Raw genomic sequence first — 23100 nt, forward strand, 5'->3', positions numbered from 1 at the left:
ATATTATAGAGAGGAGAAAAAAGGAAGTTGGGGGAAATTAAGCGGAGAAGTTGTCTTTGTCCCGTCTTTGCTCTCACGTCCAACTAAACGCACGCGGCCTGCCTTTTTAATTTTACTTCTCAAGTTAAAAGTTGAACCGAATCCAAAGTTAATCCCTTATATATTAAAAGAAATTCATTGGCTTTAATGCATTTACACTACCTTCGTCACGTGGTGCTTTCACATTCATTTAGAAAAATTTACGTTGTCATATCGATTTAATAGAGCACCTCACAATTTTTTGTTTCCTATTTTGATTAAAAGCTATAACAAACGTTTTACATCGTCGATACTCTCATGTTTGTAAGTTTTTGAGCTTTCAAAATTTTGGAAAGTTATATCGAAGTGGAGGGTTATGAAAAGGTGTTCACGATGCATCACATCCTTACACAGTTCTCTGGTCACACTCTCTTTGACAACAACAGTGTTTGCCATCATCTTCCCGATGTTAAGCTTCTCTCTCTGGTCGTCTCTACTATCTTGTCCCTACAACAACGAAAAAGAAAAAGACCAACAACGTAACTTTTGCAGATCCTGAGGTGGAAGAAGACGCAAAATTACTAAGAAAAGGTGTAGGTAGCCGATCACACTGGTGCAAGAACCAGCAACACTTATGGTGATGATAATAAGAACGTGAGTGTTATGAGAATGAAGATCGTTGTGAGTAAGCAAGAGTTAGAGAAGCTGCTCCAAGGAGGGTCATTCATGAAATGGTCTACCAGACTCTTGAGAAACAAACTTTGCTTTCTGATGATGATAATTTTCAATGTAAGACCAAGAAAGTAACGTTTACGGATCCTGAGGTGGAAGAAGACTTAAGATTACTAAGATAAGGTGTAGCCGATCACACTGGTGAAAGAACCAACAACACTGATGGTGATGACAATAAGAACGTGAGTGTTATGAAAATGAAAATTGTTTTGAGTAAGCAAAAGTTAGAGAAGCTGCTCCAAGGAGGGTCGTTCCATGAAATGGTGTACCAGACTCTTGAGAAACAAACTTTTCTTTCTGATGATAATAATCTTCAATGTAATACAAGTTGGAGACCTATGTTAAGATAGCATAGCTGAAAGCTGAATAATCCCACAAAGAAAACAATCTTGAGTTTGTTCAAGGACAATTGTTTTTGAGGTTTTGGTGTATATAAAAACCTTTGAAGCTATGTTATCAATGACCAATATATATATTAATGATGACAAGTTTTTTTTGGTATAATAAAGAAACATTCTATTCTCGAGCTTTCCCTATTATTATGGTAATGGTTTTAACGCTAAGCTCTATTATGGTTTAACACTTTCATTTGGTATAATAAAAATCGTTTTCAAAATCAGAGCTTTCCCTATTATTATGGTTAACACTTTTAAACCAAAATTCAAAATCGGTTTGTTATTATACAGAAGGAAACATTAAGCTCTGTTTTTGAAATCGATTTTGCTACCTTGAGTGATTAGCAAGGTTGATTGATGATAGGGGATTTGCATATGTTTGAAAACTTTGGTTTATGGGAATATATACATCGATTGTGCTGAGCAAGGCACAAATATATGACATTAATTTTTTTTTAAAGCGATCAGCGTAACTTTCATTAGATTTTTTAGACCTATATAAGACACATGTCTTCCATCTTTCTTACTTAAAACCTAAACGCAAAACCTAAGCATTCTTCTATAATGGCTCTGATAAGTTGATAATGACTCATATATCCTAAACCTAAAACCAAATCCACATAAATCAGATCTAATGGCTGCGATAAGTTGATAATACACATAAGTTGTGGCCAATTGAAAAGTCTAAAAAATCCAACCTAAAACCAAATCGATGTCCGCATTAAACAGATCTAATGTCTTCTTATCTTATAAATAACGAAATTAATAATCTCATCCTGCGCAAGGCGCGGGTTATCACCTAGTTATGATATTAAACTAATAGTCAAATTTAAGATAAATATATACACATGCATGTTTAGTATATATCTACTAGGTTAAGATGCGCAGAGTGAAAGTCAATGTTCAAAATATTTTTATATGTTCACTTTATAACCGAATAGGATGTATATATGTATTTTTATGCAGACGTATGAAATCAGTTTTGTCATGTATACATGGAGGGAAATTTGGTTTGTGTGGTAAATCAATAATGAGCAGTGTTTTGAAAACTGGATACGACCGGCCGGTCAAATCGGTCCAACCGTGACTCATTGAATTAACCAAGTCAGGTTCGATTTAAAATCTAGATTTGAGAAAACCCCGGTAAAGCTGAAGACCGGATCAACTTTAAAACCCGGTTTTCTAAAATTAACATATAATTAATTTACTTTTAATTGTTATTAAAATTTGATATTTCATAATCAATGTTTGTCTATGAGTATTTAATTGATTGTTTACTTAATTCTATTTTTGAAGAAAGAATGTAAAAATATATTTAACTCTCATATACTATCCTCATTTTTCCATATTTATAAAATTTGGTATTTTAGTTGTAAGAATAAATAAATACAGTAATTAAAAAGGTCGATCATTAGGTTTTTATTATTTTAATTTATATAGTATTCACTTGTGTACTGTATATAAAGCTAGATTTATGTTTATTATTAATTTTTAGTTAATAAAAAAAAAGAACATGTCATATATAGCTACTTTTTAAGGTTAGTTATTATTATTAAGGTTAGTTATCAAAAATATTTTTCATTTTTAAGATGGCTTTTATTTATTTTTTCTAGTATATAAAGCTTTACTTGTGTTTTATTATTTTTATTTAATAAAAAAGAACAAATAACATATCATATGTAGAACTACTTTTTAGATCCGTATAGTCTAAAGATATAATTATATATATTTATTTATTTTAAAATAAAAAAAAATCTGGTTCAGCCGATTAAACCGGTCCAACCAATCAACCATTAGATACGCCAAGTCGATATCCAATCCGGTTTTAAAAACATCGATAATGAGGCAACATTAGTTAACTTTCAATATGGTTTTCCAATATGGAATATTATACAATAGTACTGTGATAGCATATTTAAAATCAACCAATCACAATTGACTAAAAAATATATATAGTATCTATCGCATTCACTTATGAGCTATAGTATGTTAGGATCTATATTAGTTGACTTCTTAATATCATTTCCAATTAGGAATCTTATATGGTAATAATTATAAATAAGATCGTTTTACATATACGTATATAGTGTATCATAACTAAGTACGAGGAGACGAGGAATAATGCATTCACTAACCTTCTTAAAAAATCACCACCATTCATAAAGAATAAATTTTTCTTTTTTATTCCCTACCATTCATTTTTTAAAGAACAAATTCATGCCTTGTTAATTATGGGATGAAACAACCATTTCTTTTCATTCCTGCAATTTTATTCCTCTACGTTCATTTTCTATTCGTTTCTCTTGTTTCCAGAATGGTCACCAGTCGGATCTTAAATGTCAGTTTTTGCAGCACTGATTAAGGATTTCATATCTGATTAATGAATGTAAATATGATTTTTTGACACTTAATTACCTAATATAAGTCTGAATCATATCCATTGTTTTCAAACATTTAAGTCAATGACAATAAAATTAGGATAGCATATATATATATATATATATTGTAATTATATATAATTCTGAAAAGTACAATACATAAATATTGATATCGACTGGTGATAAAAAAAATTAAATATGCACACAATCGACTTTGTGATAAAAAATCGAAAAGGTTATATAAAGAAGATGTTGCCAAGAGGAACGTTGTTTGATTTCTTAATACTTTGGAAAGTAAACAAAAGTATTTTGTTTCTCATAATATAATTTAAATAGACACATGTTTGATAGTGTATAAACTACAGTGCAATGATCTATTGTTTAACGGTATGGTATATTCATATGTAACATCTTTTACATGATGTTACAGATGTGTTGTATAATAAATCCATTAAGACAAAAGAAACCTATATAACAAAGTGGACGTTTTAATTATCATCGTGTGTGGAATTAAATGAAAACGTTAGCGTTAGCATTTTAATAAAATGTGTTATCGTCCATATGTATTACTCTAGGGAAATATAAATTAGACCAATGTTTGTCTAAACTCTTTGTAATTCTGTCACTTTTCATAATTAATCAATAGTATATACACTTTCTTATAAATTATTTATTATTCATATAATACAACTTTTGTACCCTATTTCTAAGTGGATACAAAATCCATAAAATACAATTGGCAATAAAACATACGCTTTTTATGCTCTTACTTTCCAACACCAATGCCTTTCTATTCTTGCTTTACTCTTCCTGATGATAGTTGGATGATCGACAAATGGGGCTACTATCCATGTTTGTTCGAAATGGACAATGTTTAGTGGGACTTCGTCTGTGCAGGATGTGACAATATCTTTTCAATAATGTTCCTATTACTCATACAGGGACCATTCACATATCTCATTCATTGGTCTTATAATGTTTTGCATGTTCCACTTCCATCTTTTCGATTCAATTTGATCAGTGTTAGTTCACTTTTGCATAATGAAACATGTTCAGCTCATTTTTCTCTCGTACTTTTTTTATTCATGGCTATACTCGGGACTTGATGATTGGTAAAAGACATATTTGCAAAATCTATACATTCTTGAGCCGATCATCAACTCGCTTCATACAAACTTCTGTAGATCATTGATTGATGGGAACTTATGGCATCAACGTTTATGCCATCCAACCCTTAACAGGTTAAAGCATCTTCCTCTGGTATTTCCTTGTCTAAGTCTAGTATAGATCACTCTCTATATGTCCATTAGCTAAGCAAAATAACATTCCATCTTTTTCTCACAATCGTTTGTCTGAGTCACCCATTTGATTTGGTCCATCTAGATATTTGGGGACCTTTCTCCATCTAGTCTGTAGATGGATAAAGTATTTTCTTACGATTATTGATGATGTACAAGGGTTACTTAGATTTATATGTTGAGAAATAAAAATGATGTTGGTTCTATTTTTCCTGCTTTTCTCAAACATATTCAAACGCAATATCATATTGTTGTTAAGACAATCCATAGTGACAATGCACCAGAACTAGCATTCTTTGAATTGGTTAAAGATCATGGCATGTTGCATAAGTTTTCTTGTGCTTACACACTTCAACGGAATTCTGTTGTAGAACTAAAGCATTAATATTTGACCCACAGCCATATCCCTTACACTGAACCCTAATAATATATATGGATACAAGTCATGACGAAATTTCAATAATATTGTTCGGTTACGAATTTCATACTACCATATCTCTAATATTAAACTATAATAATAGTTGTTTGCATTGTTTTGTATTTTTGTTAAGATAGTTATACATTGTAATTGTTTTAATATTCTGTATAAGATGCAATGTCATGTACAAAACAATATTTTGTTGGTTTTAAATTGTATGTTGGCACATGTCCAAACTATATATGCATGTCTAAAACATATACGTTTGAATATAAAGATAATGAATTCCAAGGACAAATCATGTATGTTTTAATCATTTTGAATTCTATTTAACTGTAGTTCACCTTTAGATGAGTTTATTTAAATAAAGATTATTCCGTATGACCCTATAATCTAATACGGTGAACCTACCGACTAATAGGATTGTGTTATTTCATATTCGGTATTTTTTAAAAAATGAAATAAAATATTATCAAGTTATATTATGTTTTTAAAACAAAAACGTAAAAATAAATAAATAAAAGTAGTAGTAGTTACAGAAATTTTTTAAAAAAAAAATTATATTTTTAACGTCGTCAGCAAAACACTAAACATTAAATCCTAAACCTTAAACCCTTGGATAAATAATAAATTCTATATCAAAAACACTAAATACTAAAATACTAAACCCTAAACCCTTGAGTGTTTTAGTGTTTAGTGTTTTTATTTAGAATTTAGGATTTATCCAAGGGTTTAAGGTTTACCCAAGGGTTTAGGATTTAGGGTTTAGGATTTGGTGTTTTTCTAACGACTTTAAAAATATTTTTTAAAAATATTTTTTCTGTAACTACTACTATTTTTATTTATTTATTTTTTACTTTTTTATTTTAAAAACATAATATAACTTGACAATATCTTGTTTCCTTTTTTAAAAGATATCGAATATGAAATAACATAATCTTATTGGTTGGTGAACCTAGAGGTTCACCCTAGGGGGTGAACCCAAGACAGTGTTTTTAAAACCGGACCGACCCGATGGTTGGACCGGGTTCGACCATGAACCGGTTATAAGCCGGGTTGGTCTAGTAATTGGTTCGACCATGAACCGGCCACATAGCCGGATTATATTTCAAAGTTATTAAACCAATAAAAACCACTAAAACTATCAAAAATCTATAAATCATCCATATAAACAAAAAACTAATTTATATTTATAATATTTTATGTTAAAAATTGATTTATATTTTAACTATGCATCATGTTTACTAATATTAGTTTTATATTTACATACTAAAAAAAATATTAAACCATATTATTGAACCAGATTTGATTCGATCGAACCATATTGAACCGTGTCCCAAAATATTTCCGGGTCAGCTTCCGGTCCGGTTTTAAAAACACTGACCCAAGAATAAGTCTTATTGAAATCCCTAATTTAATGGGTTCAATAATATTCTTAATCTTAAGGATTTATTGGGGTGGGTTTGATTGGTGACCGCCATATGGATGAAAAAAATAAATTAAATAAAAAATAATTTTTTTTTGAGGAACTGAAATAATAAAATAATAGGAAACTTTATTCATATTTTTCATCATCAGAATTGTAGACGAAAACTTTCTTTTATAAATTCATTCATTCATGAGGAATATTTAGGAAAAGAGTGGAACCTACCTATCAATAATTTGACCAAAAATTCAGTCTAACTGGTAAAAATTTTGAATAACAAAAAAATTAACATAATTTTTTCCTTTCAACATAGTCACCAATTGGATCAATAAGTTAAATTGAAAACGAAATAAAAATAAAAATAGTTTGTTTTTGTGCAATTTCCTTTTGTTAAGTATTGCATTTGTATGTCTTTTTAATTCTCACAAAATCTAATTTATCTATTATGTTTAATTAGTGAGATCGAGTGAGAGAGAGATAGAGAGACATAACCTAAATGAATGAGATAGAGAGAGATAAAAAGAAAGACGGAATTAGTGTGAAAGAATTATTTTCTACTTATACACTTAATAAAATAATTTTGACCTTTTAAATAATATTTATATTGTACAAATAGTAGTCTATATTTTAAAAATTTACTGCATGAAATAATTAATTAATATGTCATTTTTAAACAATTTTTTTATAGTTTATATTGAGTAATTTTATTTTGATTTTCAACATGTTAGAATATGAATCACGCTTCGGCACATGTACATTTTTATTATTTTCTTATAGATCAAATTTTTAATGTATAATAGAATTGATATATATATATATTAGTTAAATTTGGTGTTGTAGATTTTATATTCTTCAACATTGATCATATTTTGTATATAAAAATATACATTTTATTTTCGTATGTGCGGAGTTGCTTACGTAAATCAGCTATTTCTTTGTTTTAATTATGTTATGTCTCAAAAGTATTTGAATGTGGTCATAAATATACTTGAATATCACTATATTATTAGTATAATATGTAACAGTAACAAATAACCTTTATTTTTAAAAGATATTCATTAATACTTCCGTAATAATAGGCATCTAATTGTTATATTTTTGGAAACTATTTTTGTATGGAAGCAATAGTAAACTGATTTTCCTTAGTTAATGTCACCAAATTTTTTTAAGAGAGTAAAAAAGATTTAGGAAATGATTTAATAAAATAGAAAAAGACATAAATTGCCTAAAGTTAGGATTATTTAATACTTTACTAGCATTGTACTGTAAATAACTTGTAAGTTTTAGAGGTATTTCTTATTTATACTTCTGTTTTAATTCCTGTTTGGGATTGCGCTAGGCGCTGTACGTGCAGCCAGATGGAACCTAGCGCCGAATCAATTATGCGGGGATTATAGGGGGATTAATCAGAGCTTAGTTTTAGGGTGTTTATATTAGTTATCGGATAGATATTATATATGGTATATGAGTACAAGAGATGTTGAGTTGGTTCAGTGGCTTAGACGCTTAGTTTGAGTTGTAGGTGACGGGTTCAAATCCCCAACAGTGGAGATTTTAGGTTTTTTCGGCATTAACCTTAATAAGGGTAATATGGACATTTTCTAATCATCCTCTTCTTTAGGCACACGATCTGCAACTCAATTTCAATGGCGGCCAAATATTTTTTTTGTCAAATTCTCATCTTTTTCTTTCGTTTTTCTTGGTATTTAAACTCAAAACTGATAGATCTATCAAATAAATTCGATTTCTCGAACTCTAATGAACAAAAGGTGAGGTTTTCGAATTTTCTGATTTTTAAGCCGATTATATCAAAATCGTTGCGGCTCTCATCCGCCGAGCGCCTATCCACCGCCGATACGGCCGCCGAGACCGAGTTTTCGAATAGGGGTTTTTTAATAGATTAGATACATACAATATATGAATCATATTAATGCTTGCAGATGCGGGCGGATTGTCCACCTAGTAAACTAATATGTATTAAAAATATTTGCAGCGTAGCGAAGATTTTGCCTAGTGTTTTTTTAATAAAATTAAATTATTTTCTATTCTTTTCTCGGGACATTTCTTTCGGCTTTTCCTTTGTAAATGAACTTTTTAATATAAATTTCAAGATGAAAAAGAGTAAAATATTTTTAATAAAACTGAATATACAACTAATATATCTGTATAGAATAAAATAATATTTTAACAGACAAATGATATTATATTTGGGAATTTATATATCAGTTTTTAACTTTGGTTATTATCCTACTTAACTTATTAACCAATATCTGATGCTCAAATTTTTACATTACCAAGATCAAATATTTTTTTAATAACGGTGATTTACTTTTTTATTCTTCTCTAGGATTTTTCTTTAGACCTTTCCTTTGTAAAGATAAAATTCAAGAATAAGAAGAGTAAAATGTTTTTAGTAAAGCTAAATAAATAACTTATAGAGCTAATTTGGTTAAAAACAAAGGAAAAGTGGAATATAAGGCATATACCAAAAACAGTAACTCTTAAGAATCGCGCGTGATGTGGCATGCAGTAAATTGACACTCTTGCTCTTTCTATGAGTCATAGACGCTTCGTTTTCTCAAATATAGCTGGCGTGATTTTTTTAGATATGATGAAATCTTCAAAAGATTTGAGTTTAGATTTGTTAAAGTTGCCTCGGTAAATGAGGGTAAACAGTGACTGGTGCAGAGTAAACCTCATCCACTTGTTCACTGACTTTACCTCCTCTACATAAAAATTGTGTGAATGCTTTCTATTGTTTTCGAAATTGTAGGCGTCTATAAATTGAGTGTAAATTATCAGAAAATCATGTTTGCTAACATTAAAATTGTATGGCAAAAATAATTTATCGTCTAATAAAATTGTTGGTTAGCTATCTAAAATAATTTATGCCTCAAAGTCATAACATTAAACTTAAAATTCAAACCCTAAACCTTTACCAAATCTTGATCAAAAAAAAAAAAACCTTTACCAAATCATAAATCCTAATCATTAAACCCATAATCGTAAACTATAAACTTTAACCAGATCATAAACCCTAAACTCTAACCCAAAACAAAATATACTAAACCGTAAAATCCAAACTCTAAATCAATATCATAAGACTTAAATCCAATAGCAACACCTAACCCTTGACACTATAATACAATACACTAAATCGTATAGACAATTTCATTAAGCATAAGACCTGATAAATAGAGTAAAAATATATGTCTATTATCATATGTCCAATTTTCCTTATGGATAGTTACCATATTTTTTGGATGGCTAACAGAATTAAGAAACATGTTAATAACAAGATTTGCTATAAATGATCATACCCCTACACTCTATAGTTTTAACCATGTAGTGAAACCCCTACACCCCTACAGTCTATGATATAATATTGCTTGTTAATTTTGTAGTTAGATGTGTAACTTATAAGATTGCCTTTTAATTTTGTAGTTAGATGTGTAACTTGTTTAATAGCTTGTTAATGGTAATGAAAAACCTTATTTTCAATAATCCAAAATTCATTGTTATGGTACAATAATTTTTCTGACTATCCAATAAATAAATTTTACGGTTAACAATTTTGTGAGATGGTAATAAATTTAATTATCAAAACACTGCATATACAATAATTATTGTCCTTAATTACAAATAAATAACCCACTATGTGTTGTGTTTTGGTCAAGATTAACTTCCGTTTTGAATTTAGTTATAACTGTGAATATGATTAATTTCGCCGGTGTCAAAGGCCTTGAGAATTTTTCTGATGGTACATGGTTTGTGGTATGGTGTTACCCTGACCTTAATTGGTTCTTCTCCTCCCGCAAAAATCCTTTCTAGGATGAGGCATGGCGGTGGTTCAGATTTCTTGTCCTCCATCTTTATGATGGTGGTTGAAGGGAATTTATGTGGTTTCGTCGGGTTGACAGGGATTTGTTCTTAGAGGAAGTATATTTAAAAAATATGAGAGATCTTGAAAGAAAAAAAGATATATGAAGTTTTCAATCCTTATAATTGTGGTGATGGTATTTTGTAGGGTTTTTTCAGTGAAATTGGGATTTGTTCTTGGAAGAGAGATAGTTGAAAGGTTTCATAGATGAAAGAGAAAGAGTGCTATAATAATTTCACATTTCAAAATCTTGAAGAAGATTAGGAGAAAAACTATTTATTTTCTGACAAACAAAGATTTTGGAAAATATAATCACATGGATCTAAGATCTTATCGAATCTAGCTATAATATTTAGGCATTCGTAAGGAAAAAAATGATTTAATTAAGCATAGGAATAGCATGGTCATATACGAATGTGTACAGTCTTCAAATAGTTGCGATTGGTATTTTGCTAAATAGGTTATAATGTTTTGGTATGCGTCCTAATTTCTCTAACTTATATATCTGTATAGAATAATTTAAGAGAGTAAAATAGTATTATGTAGTAAAAGTAAGGTTTTTGTTATTTTATATATTAAATTTAGCTTTGGTTATTATCTTAATTAACTTATTAGCCAATATCTATCTGATGCTCGAATTTTAACGTTACCAATATCAAAATATTTTTTCAAAGAAGTTGATTTCCTTTTTTGATTCTTCGCTCGGAACTTCAAATTTCCTTTTTTTTTTAACCTGGCTATTTCCTTTTTTGAGTCTCTCAAATTTCCTTTCTGACGCATCAACCTAACTCTATAAAATCTGATAATCTCATATCGTTCGCTACAATTTCCTTTTTACCATCTCCCATCAATTTTATTTCTGCTGTTCTCCACTGTAGTAACTTTCTTTTTTTTCCAAGCAATTCAATTTAGAAACCCTAAAAGTAAACAATGCAATCAAACGAAGAGTTCATCAAATTTCTTGGGGAAGGATCTTGTGGCTATGTTCATCTCGTCCGTTACACTAACCACGACGGCTCTTCGTTTCTCGCGGCCGTAAAGAACTCCTACGACGAAGACTCCGACAACCTCAACAGAGAGCTTCAGATTTTGCGAGAACTCAGAGGGTATCCGAGGATCATTACATGCTTCGGAGATTTTCTGCAAGAAGGTGTCAGCAGCTACGGAAACAGAGTCCACAAATTGCTTCTCGAGTACGCTTCTGAAGGTAGTTTAAACGCTTTCTTGAACAATTACCCCGACAGAAAGTTGCCCGAACCATTGATCAAAGATTTCACGCGCATGATTCTTGAAGGTTTGGTCTCCATTCACGGACACGGTTATGTCCACTGCGACATAAAGTCCGACAATATTCTTGTGTTTCCTTCTCCGACAGAAGATTCATCACAGTACGAGGTTAAGCTTTCTGATTTTGGAAACTCTCTGGAAGTCGGACAAGTTCCTCATTACTGGGCGAAGGATTCTCCGTGGGCGGGTACTCCGATTTACATGCCGCCGGAGTCTGTCCGTGACGGCGTCGCCAACAAAACCCTAGACTTATGGTCGGTGGGATGTTTGGTTCTAGAGATGTACACGGGCGTGGTTCCATGGGAAGGCGTTAAACTCAGTGATATCGCTTCTCGTCTCCGTTGTGGTGAAGCTCCAGAGATCCCAGCGAGTTTGCCTTCCGATGCAAAGGACTTTATCGAAACTTGCTTGTCAAGGAAACCTGAGGAGAGAGGAAGCGCATATGATTTGATGTTTCATCCCTTTTTGACTCGTCCAGAACTTGAAGAAGAGGAGAAGAAAACAGAGGATAGGAAGAGAAACTCGTTTCTGTTGAGGTTGTTCAAATTGAGAATCAGACGAACATGTTCCAAGAAGAAATTAAGGACAGATGTTTCAGATAAGAAGCCTCTGAACTTGAGGATGGCCCCACAGTTTAAGAGAACTCTGGACAAAGTCTTGAGTTTTGAAGATCGAGACACCCACCAACTTCAATTTAGTTTCTGTTCAGTGTTCACTAAACGTTTAATAAGTGATTAGTATGTTGACTGTAGTTTCTATCGATTGAGATTTAGTATGTGATTAGTATATAGACTAGTGAGATTTTATTGATGTACCCTCTGTAACGAATGACTCCTATCAACATGGAGCAAACCATATCTATAAACGCCATGAAATTTACCCATGGTTTATTTTGAATTTATTTTCTATTTTTACTCATTATTTCTTTAGGAAAAAAAAATTAGAATAAAACTCAAATTTGTAGCAGAATTATGCTGAAATTAAAATGGAATAATACACTAGAAAAGCTTATAAAAGCTGATTTGTTAACATTAACACTTTAGCCAACGACAAGTTTATGTTTCATAAATGTGTCACAATCTCGTGGCTAGAAAGTTTGCTTAAGTATCCATGTATGTCCTACTTGTGTTTTGATGATATAGATAAAGTGCATTTGTGTTTTACCTGAGTTCAGTCGGTTCTAAGAGAATGAATGAGTGTGATAGCAGATTATTTGAAAGACATTTTATTGAATAATCGTTTAATAACATTCCTAAGTTTTATTTAACATTATTAATTTATCGAGTATTAATTCTATTGAACATTTTATTGAAGATGCTCTAACTCGAACATATCACAAGTTTACACAATAGATCATAATGGTCTAACTCAGTGTTTTAAACACGGACCAGACCGGTGGTCGCACCTTGTTAAACCGCGAACCGGACACCAATTGGGTTGGGTTAATACCAAAACCCAACTATAGTTGAACATGACAAAAATACATATTAAACCGTTTAAAACCTGGGAACCGACTAAACTCCGGTTGATATGTAAACCAAAATTTTGTTAACAAAATAAATAGTTTTCTTCTTTAAAGTAAAATATGGTTTGTAAAAGATTAATAAAGTATCACCATAACTCGTCTCTTCTTTATTCAGAGGAATAGACATGGACCCATTGGAAAATCTCTGACATGCTGAGTCAGAATGTCATGTTTGGTTTGAAGCTGATTGTAAACAGGAAGAACCGCGGAAATACATCACATGAACAAACAAAATCTCTGAGAAATGTATGATAATGGATCATGGATACATGGCTCATTCTTTAGTGGTTATGGTTGGACATTGATAAACTCTAGAGAAGACACTCAGTTATTGGGAGTAAGAAACCAACATAGAAGAAGCTCACCTCTTCACTCGGAGCTAGATGCTCTCTTATGGGCAATGGAATGTATGTTACCGCTATCGACGTGTCAGACTTTTGGCACCAATTGTAAGGACCTAGTCTCAGTGATTCAAGATCCTGAGCATGACCTAACTTTTCAACTGAGCTGAAAGAACAGATGAAGCTGAAGAACAGATTCACGGAGTTCTCGATTTTTTATTCTTCGTACGGAAAATGTATTGTCACATCATTAGTTAAGATAGCAAGATTGTTTCATAGGGACATGTACTACATTGATTGTTCTGTTCTGGTTCCCAGATAGTCGTTAGATGAAGAAAAACTCGGCCTTTTTTTTTCTTTCGACGTTTCTGCAACTCACAAGTTTTAAAATTTACAAACCTAAATCTCCACTTTATGGTATTGTTTTTAAATATTATTTTATGATCACTTGTGTTAAAGACTTTAATAATTAAAACACTAACATATATGAAATTTGTCTCAATTTATAAAAGAAACAAAACATGTAACTTATTTTTCTTTCTTATTTCACGAGAGCAAACGAAAACTTAGTAACTATCAGTCTTTTTCTTGCTTGTGGTTTAAGCTTCTTTTGTTTAAATGATGGCGGTCTAGAGTGATTTTAAACGTGCTTTTTATATTGATTTAGATTTAAACTATTAAATAATTTCATCATTTTTATTACATTTTCAATTTGGTATTTTAAAGTTTTTTAAACATTATGGTTATTGAAACTTTTTATATGATATGATCTATCTTTGTAAGAATATACATCTTATTTATAAAACATTATTAAATTCAGTTTAATTTAATCAAACTCAGATCAAACCGGCCAAACACGATGATGACCCATGCATGACCCCTGAAAAATTTAAAGTTCTTTAGACGGTCCGGTTTTTAAAAACACTAGATCCGTTGTCCGTGCGATTATATCTTTTAATTTATTCTCTATATATTTAAATTGCTTAGAAAAGTTTGAAAGACAGAAGTTGAGTTTTAGTTTTTGTAGCAAAATATATTTATTAAATTAAGTAATTAAACTAAATTTACATCAAAATATATATAGCATTGTTCTATTTATTTTATGTAGCTGTTGCAATGGGACATGTGATTTCAAATATAGCAACTTTTATATGAAATGGATTTATAATATTAGCATCATATCTTTATTTTATTTTATTCAAGGTATAAATATTAATAAGTAAACAATAACAAATCTTCTTCAAATCTTTGGATTCCTTTTCTGGAAAACAGATTTCCCAAAATTGGTTATTTTATCTATCAGAAATTTACGCTGCAATTAAATTTTAATTTAGTTTTAGTTAAGCCTGAAGAAACTGTCATCAAAATATGTTACAGTTATATTAAATTGGAACAAAGAAAGTACCCTCTTCCATTTCCTTGTTTACAAACTGGGTAACCGGCTTAAATCACCGAAAATAATTTGTCTTTGTCAATTTTCTTGTTATGTGAATTTTGATTAAAATATATCAGTTTCATTTTTTTTTGTTTTTAATTGTTAAGTAAGTTAATAATTTCCTTATTTATTAAAAATATTTTCCTTTATTTTGGTATGTTTTAAAACATATTATAAACAAATAAAATTCAATAAGATGTGACTAATGAAAAATATATTAAAACGAAATATAGGTTTTGGCAATAATTACAGATAAAAATCCTATTTCTGTTTTATCTTTAACCTTGGCATAAATATAAATTTCAATCATCTCAGAAGACTCGGCTAAAAAAAACAAAAGGAGATAAAAATGATTTTTGTTTTTTAACAGTTCGGGGTCTGGAAATTGACCTACCTTTGGTTCTAACAAAACAAAGCCTTCTTTTTTTAAACATATTTTTAAAGAATTAGAAAAAGAATCATAAAATCCAAAAAGAAGTCTTTTCCGGTTTTAAGAATTTTCAAAGAAAGGGCAGCAATTTTTGTAAAAGAAAAAAAATAAATTTGCATTTTAGACAGTTGCAAACACCTTTAATGATGAAACAATGGAGTGCATTTACAACTTGTATATTTTTTTTAATTATAGTTTTGGATTAAAGTATTAAATTAATATTTGAATAGTAAAATTGTTTTTGATTCAAGATTGATAATAAGGTAGAGTTAAAATTTCGGTTGTATAGGGTTTTTATGGTTTTTTTGGGATTTTTGAAAATTAATTTGTCATTGTCACTTTCCTTGTTGTAATATATGTGAATTTTCATTAAAAAATCAGTTTAAATTTTTAGTTTTAAAATATAAAGTAAGTCTAAACTTATAAAATTTACATTACCGATTCATACGTCAATTTAAAAAGGCACAGTCATAAACTTTTTTCTCTTACGGAAATTGATAGCTCACCACAATGGAAATTCACTTTATTTAAATAAGATGTAAATAATTAATCTTTGATAAAAAAATAACTTGTAAATTCAAAATACCTCCTAGATGCAGAGGATCTTCGGAGGTTTGTTTCACCATAGTGTTGAGGGACAGCAGTTCCTTAAACAAACACACAAAAGAGAAATAAGTAAGATATGATGAACCAAACTGTGATAAATAAAGGGATGATATTGATGCAAGCATGTGGTGTTTGGAGGTTGGTTTGACCATGGTCAGATCCACCACAAAAACCTAGTGAAGCTAATTGGCAAAGCCATTTGATGGTATACTATTGCTTACGTGATGAGACGTCAGCCAGTTTCCTATTCAGGCGTCGAAGACCTCTCTGGGAAGGTAGAAGGAGAATCGGTGGAGACTGCAGTGCGGTAATGAATATGCCGTGTTGAGCTTCGAGTCAGAGACCAAATCTCTTTTGGAATACGTATTGTTTTGATTCCATATCTCTTGTTATTTGTATTAATGGTTGAATATATTTTCTTCAATTTTTGGCATGAATATCTTTTGCCATTAACAGCTGGACTTAACAAATCCATGCATGCATTGGATTTATAACATTGTGAATTCTTAAGTACGTAGTCTATTTGCCATTTTTTTTTTCATGTTCCACTACATATACAATGATCAGATTCATATACATAGCAAACATGAATTGTGAAATTTGGTTTTTCTCCATCACTGACTCCAACCAATAGGACAAATTAATCACTTGGATAATTACATAAACTAAACGCATGGCCCGTTTGATGTCCTTCATAAATGCATGAGTATAGTAGTGACAATGAACATGTAGGCATAAATTATCATAGTTTCATAACCAAATGAAAACCAAACAACTTTAATAAGAAAACAAAACCATAAGATTTTTCAAATAATAAACTGTCTTTGCAAGAAGAAGAAAGCAAACTGATTAAAGAGAGATAAGAAGACTGTTATTGGAGAAGCATTATGACTGAGCAGTCTGTACCAGCCACTGATGGAGTGACTATACTGCATGTGATCTAGCCACTAAGCTTGGCACGCTTTGCTTTCTTCTTGTCGTCACTGGCTGAAGTACCACCCCACTGCTCTCAGCTAACTCTGACATTTCCACTTCACTTCCTGGTGGCGTTTTGAGTGGAGGATTCTTTGGTGGCAAAACTGCTGATGAGACAATTTTGGTATCTGTCAAGGATAGACGGGTAGATGTGAAGTTGTAGTGAGCCACCTTGATCCTGAATTTCTTTGTCTGTCCTATTGCGTCGATAAAATATTGTGGCAGTGGAATCTCAAGCTCAGCCCCATCTCCACCATTTTCCTATTATAACAGAATCATTTATCAAATTGGTAGCTTTGAAAATTCAATAAAATACGTGTCAAGTCTTATCACGATTATCAATTTTCAACAGAATAACACGTACCTCAACATAAGTGTCGATCAACTCTGTTGCTTTTCTGCCAGTGAGATCTTTACCAGCATCTCCGAGAATGATGAAAGTGCACTGCTCCTCATTATCATAGACAGACATTTCTACGCGGTAGCTGTTTCAAAGGCAAGTAATTAGTATACACATTGTAGAATGAAAACATGTTTGAATGGAGAATCTTACTTGGCTACTGCAGTAGCATTTTCATTGCCGCATTTTGGACAAAGCATTGTTGTCGGCCCACGGTTTAACTTTGTCTGGCAGTCCTTGCAAGCGATGTAATACCACTCAGTGCCAAGCTTGACATCATCAATGGTGGCAATGCAGTCAACGTAGGCAATCTGAAATCACATGCCAAAATTTGTCAGCAACTAAACTCAGAAAAGTGTTTCATTGTAATAACCAAATGGGATTACCTTAGCAGGCTGACGCTTGATGAAGTCAGCAATCTCACTTATTGTGAGCGTCTCAGATTTAACCACCTCAACAGGGTTGACCGAAGAAGTTGCAGAAGGGTTCGTGCTCAACCTTTTAAAAAATTTAAAATCAGGCGATCATCAAGGTTGTTAAATATAGAAAATTTTAAATTTAGAAATCTAAAATACTAACCAGGTCAAGTATTCCTTGGTGGGATCAACCTCTTCGTCCAAAAACACTCTTGATGAGGACATTGAACTTAGGCATAATTTCCCTGCCAATAACAGAAGCAATTAGTGGTAGGTTTATGTAACTAAATGTGAGTGATTAGGATGTCTTATATGGAGTCAGAGAGAGATTACCTCAGAGTCTTTTAGGATTGACCGTTGTGACCAATAGAACCGTCGGAGTCACTGCACATGCGTCAAACTTCATGCGGAAATTTTCAGCAGCCTCGTCCCATAGATAGACGTTAATCACTGTACCACTGCGGGTTAAAAAAGAGTAAATGGTTAAATAAGGATCATAGAGTATATGTTTAAAAAAGTAGATGCTTAAATAAGGATCATATAATAGAAAACTATAACAGCTTACTCTTTAAGTTGCAGATGAACCATAACTTTCCGAGAAGTCGAGTCATCCTTGGTGCACAACACCGGACGCTGATGGAGAGTCTGGCCTTCTACCAGCTTAAGGTGGCCAACAACATCTACAACACACAACCACACGAATAGTCAGCGTGGACACAGTCAAACATGATAAGAAATTACCTAAACCTTACCGTGAAGATCTCTTTTGAGATCTCAGTTGGCTTTAAAATCTGAAAAGGAATGGATTCTGAAGCGTTCTGTCAAAATGCCTTCAATGTTGTCATCAAACTTCGACAGCTTCGAGGCGTGTGAGATGCAAATCACCAGCCTCTGATCAGCAATATGGTACATCACCTTGCTGTTGGAAGCATAGAAGTTTGTCAGTGTGTATATCCTCCCACGCCGGAGCTCTTTTTCATATTGGTTGCGACGGTTCTGACCGATGAACCCCTGAGCCACAGTACCCTACAGAACAGAGAGACAATATCGATTAAGTCGAATATCTAAAAGTAGAGTGTTTACAAATTCTAACGTTCAAGGCAAACAATACAATTTCTAGTTCTGGTATTACGCTATCACAGCACGCTCAAGTAAACAATATAAAAGCTATCAAAGCACTCTCAAGTAAACAATGCAAAAGCTTAACAGATATGCTGTGATTAGCAAAACAACAAACCTGTAATGATATCAATATAATTTCAAACCAATCAATCAAGTTTTTTTCTAGAGATGGATGCAGTGATTAGCAAATCAACAAAACAACAATGATATAATAGTTTAAATAGATACGCTAATATAATTTCAAACCAATCAATCAGAGTTTTTTTTTTCAAGATATGCTAATCTAATTTCATCTCAACCCAATAAATCAAGTACAGTTTAAATAGGTCTGATCAAGACACGCTAATATAATAGATACATGAATAATGAGACAGGAAGACCAATCAGAGATACGCTAATATAATTTCAAACCAACCAATCTAGTTATTTTTTTCAAGATACGCTAATCTAATTATCCGTTAGTGTATTTCAGAAGTTAACAACACATGCACAATGAGACAGGAACACAAACCTCCGCATCGATCATAAGCAGCTCAATCCCAAGAATGATGGATGGTCCTCCTTTCACATTCTTGTGAGCATCTCAGAAATGGATAAGCCTGAACTGCAAGGTGGAATCTCCTGGTCCTGGTGTAACATGTCGGAAGAGGAGAGGAGAAGAAGCTTCGCTGGTAAGGATCGCAGTCTTTTTTGCCATGATAAGGGTATGGATTTGACGATCTCATGTAAGAGGTCTGAGGTAAGAGGGATAAAGGTATAAATAGGGATCTAGATATCATCGAGCCGGAGGGGGGGTGTTGAGGGGCCGTAGGGATCTTCAATGGAGGATTTATGAGAGCACATTGAAGTACCAACATTCTCATCGGGGACGTTATGCGGGATGAGTTGGAGGAAAGGAAGAGAATCGACAAAGAGATCGGGATGAGTTTGGGAGAGGAAGAGAATCGACAAAGAGATCGAGACGACGATTAGGGTTAGTGATTTTGAGATTTCAGAGAAGACGAAGATATAACCCGCGCCGTATCAAGAGCTGTGGATTGGGCTGCGAGATGGGTCTAACAGGACGCGAAGGTGACAAAAAAAATTTCAATTTCAAGCCCAGTCCGGGATGACATGGCATATTGATTGGTTGTGAATATTTTTGTCCATGTGGCAGGTTTAGGAAGCTCAAATTTAGCAAAGAGATTGGTCCAAATTACGGCCTGAATCGAGAAAATAGAAAATCTTGAAGGGCTGGACAAATAAATGTGAGGAACCGCTGTTTTAAACCATCTCCGACGGAAGTATGCAATGGGAGATGACGAAAGACACGACGATGGCTCCGGAGAGGTCGCCGCTTGAGCTACTCCGAGAAAGCAGATCCTCCATCGAAGAAATCATCTCGAGGATGCTGTCCATCAAGAAACAGGGAGACCCCAAATCTGAGAACCGCGAACTCGTCACTCAGATGTTTCTCAACTTCATCAACCTCCGCCAGGTTCGGTTCGTAACCTTTTTTTATTTATTTAATTTTTCTCCCATTACATCTCATTATTTGCAAATTTGGTAGGCGAATCGTGCGATTCTGATGGAAGAAGAGAGAGTGAGAAGAGAGTCTCCAATGGATTTCACAGCATTGGAGCTCCACAATCTCACGTACGAGAAGAGCCATTACTTGAAAGCCACCAGATCTTCCAGAGAGTTCAAATCCAAGTATCCCGACATCGATCTCATATCCGAACAAGACTTGTTCAGAGACGCTCCCGAAGCAATCAAACCTCAGAACGACACTTGCCATGATCATGATTTGATGCTTAAAAGGCTCAACTTTGAGCTCCATCAGGTTAACACATAATCCATCATCTCAAAGATTCGTCTTCAACTTTGATTAAATGTTTTTAAGCTTTTTGTGTTTCAGAGGAAAGAGGTATGCAAGCTTCGAGCTGAGTTGGAACAACGTAGGAAGTGTTTGCTGGAAGCTAACTCCGAGCGTAGCAAGTTTCTGTCTAGTCTCCCGTTGCATCTCAAGTCTCTTAAGAAAGCATCTTTGCCAGTACAGAGCCAGTTGAGTTTGCCGAGTCCGAAGAAGCTCAAGTATCATGATCTAGCTGAGCTTCTTCCTCCGCCGCTTTACGTCATGTATTCAAAGTTCATGGCACACAAGGAAGCTTTTGAAGATAACATAGACATCGAGGTATCCGGGTGTCTTAAGGATGCTCAGAGTTATGCTCGCCAGCAAGCGGAACAGAACCAAGGTTAGGAACTGTGAGACTTTTGTTTTATGTAGGAAGTGAGTGGAGTGTTTATTATGTGTTTTTTTATTATTATAGAGAGCTCTGGTGATGATGGGAAAAGGCAAAGGAAGCGACCCAAGAAAGAGACTTCTGATGAGGCAGGACTCTATCGAGTCCATCCTCTTAAACTTGTCCTTCACATTTATGATGATGAGACTCCAGATCCGAAGTCGCATAAGCTTGTTATGCTCACGTTTGAGTACTTGTTGAAGTTGAATCTTGTATGTGTCGGCATTGAAGAGTCTCAGGAAGATATCCTCTGCGACTTGTTTCCAGACGATGCTGGACTTGAGCCTCCTCACCAGGTACATATATATGCGCTCACATCTAATTTTATACCGACTATTCTCTTGAAACCACCTTCTTTTGTTGGCTTAGTCAACCAAGCTCATTCTTGGTGATGATCATGCATTTGATGAGAGCCGAACATCGAGGCCATATAAGTGGGCACAGCATTTGGCGGGGATCGAGGTTTTACCTGAAATGTCACCGTTTGTAACTGGCAAGGATACTCAAAACAGTGATACAGCTTCTGTATCTGATCACTACAGTGTGCAGACTGTTCTGAGAAGACTACGGTCTCAGAAAAAAAGGCTAAGCTAACTCTTATGTGATTCTTGTATGTTTTATTAATGTTTTTTATTATCTGTATTTGAAGACTTTCATGGTATTTGTAGCTCTCCACACATTGTTAGATTGTAATGCCACAACAAGAACAATCAAACAGTATGAATGTAGCATATTAGCAGAGATGTAGGTGTTTGGTCTGTGATCAAGATTCCCACAACTTAAAGGCGATAACTAGTAATCCTTATCTCCTAAAATTCTAGTCAAAGAATTGGATCAAATCCTCGCTACTCTCTCCTGATATATCTGGTGCAACTAGAGCATTGCACAATAGAATCACTTTTTGAGACCACTAACATTATTGAATTTTGCTACTAGAACATGAAACTATAGATTGTCAAATAAAGTGATGTGATGTTCGTAAGAGAAACTGCTATATAATCAACATTCGGAAATAAAGGTTGGTTTGATGATTGGTTGATCGTAAGAAAACACGATTTTGAAAATCTTTTATGACTGGTTATGGACACTTTTTTTTTTTTGAATTGAATGTTAAATGTAATTCAAAAAAAAAAAAAATCTTGTTACATCAAGTGTTACTTTGCAAAATAAAACCAAAATATTCCTTTCCCTCTTATCATAAAAACTCAAAGCTCAACTTGAAATAAACTTCAAACTCGGGCCATTTCTCTTGTACCAAACCAGTAGGACATCCCTCCCTCAAAATCTTTGTCACCTCTCCTCTGTTTATGGACACTTACATGGTTAAGGTTGGTTCAAAGTCAAACCATGGTTGCACATGATTAATTCCCCGTATGCCTCTTCCTTCGGCAGACCAAGTGATGAAGCTTGTGATTGGACGGAAATGGGATGGTTGAAGCGAGACATAACATGTGAAGAGGTATGGCCTAGACGGGGTGCGCCTCGGCTAAGAACCAAGTCATGACCGAGGGGATGAAGGACGGTCGAGGGACAAGATGCTCATGAACGGTGAAGACCTCTGCCTGTAAGACCGTATTTGTACATCTGCTATGTATACGTTAAGTTAAGCACTGTGTGTCTTTGTATATGAAGAGTTGCCTCCTCACATAATAACACAAGAAAACATTTTATAACGTCTAAGACTTCTGACAAGAAATTGCCAAAACTTTAGTTTCTTAGAGTTTATGTAAAACTAA

General features: G+C 33.1%; 3 protein-coding genes across 3 annotated transcripts; 2 read left to right on the forward strand and 1 right to left on the reverse strand.

The window, feature by feature from the left end:
• Positions 1–6185: 6185 nt before the first annotated feature.
• Positions 6186–12695, forward strand: LOC111206766 (mitogen-activated protein kinase kinase kinase 20). Its single transcript, XM_048760936.1, has one exon. It carries the CDS (start codon positions 11476–11478, stop codon positions 12568–12570), a length of 1095 nt encoding a protein of 364 aa, XP_048616893.1. The 5' UTR covers positions 6186–11475; the 3' UTR covers positions 12571–12695.
• Positions 12696–16828: 4133 nt separating this feature from the next.
• Positions 16829–18418, reverse strand: LOC111207218. Its single transcript, XM_048760937.1, has 4 exons — positions 17931–18418; positions 17698–17855; positions 17509–17629; positions 16829–17405 (listed from the first exon to the last, which is right to left on the reverse strand). Exons 2-4 carry the CDS (start codon positions 17742–17744, stop codon positions 17094–17096), a joined length of 480 nt encoding a protein of 159 aa, XP_048616894.1. The 5' UTR covers positions 17745–17855; positions 17931–18418; the 3' UTR covers positions 16829–17093.
• Positions 18419–20262: 1844 nt separating this feature from the next.
• On the forward strand, positions 20263–22105 carry LOC106422578 (THO complex subunit 5A). Its single transcript, XM_013863359.3, has 5 exons — positions 20263–20559; positions 20632–20904; positions 20980–21316; positions 21392–21660; positions 21734–22105. Exons 1-5 carry the CDS (start codon positions 20368–20370, stop codon positions 21956–21958), a joined length of 1296 nt encoding a protein of 431 aa, XP_013718813.2. The 5' UTR covers positions 20263–20367; the 3' UTR covers positions 21959–22105.
• Positions 22106–23100: the final 995 nt, after the last annotated feature.

This window comes from Brassica napus, chromosome C6, assembly GCF_020379485.1.
Source record: "Brassica napus cultivar Da-Ae chromosome C6, Da-Ae, whole genome shotgun sequence".
NCBI lineage: Eukaryota > Viridiplantae > Streptophyta > Magnoliopsida > Brassicales > Brassicaceae > Brassica > Brassica napus.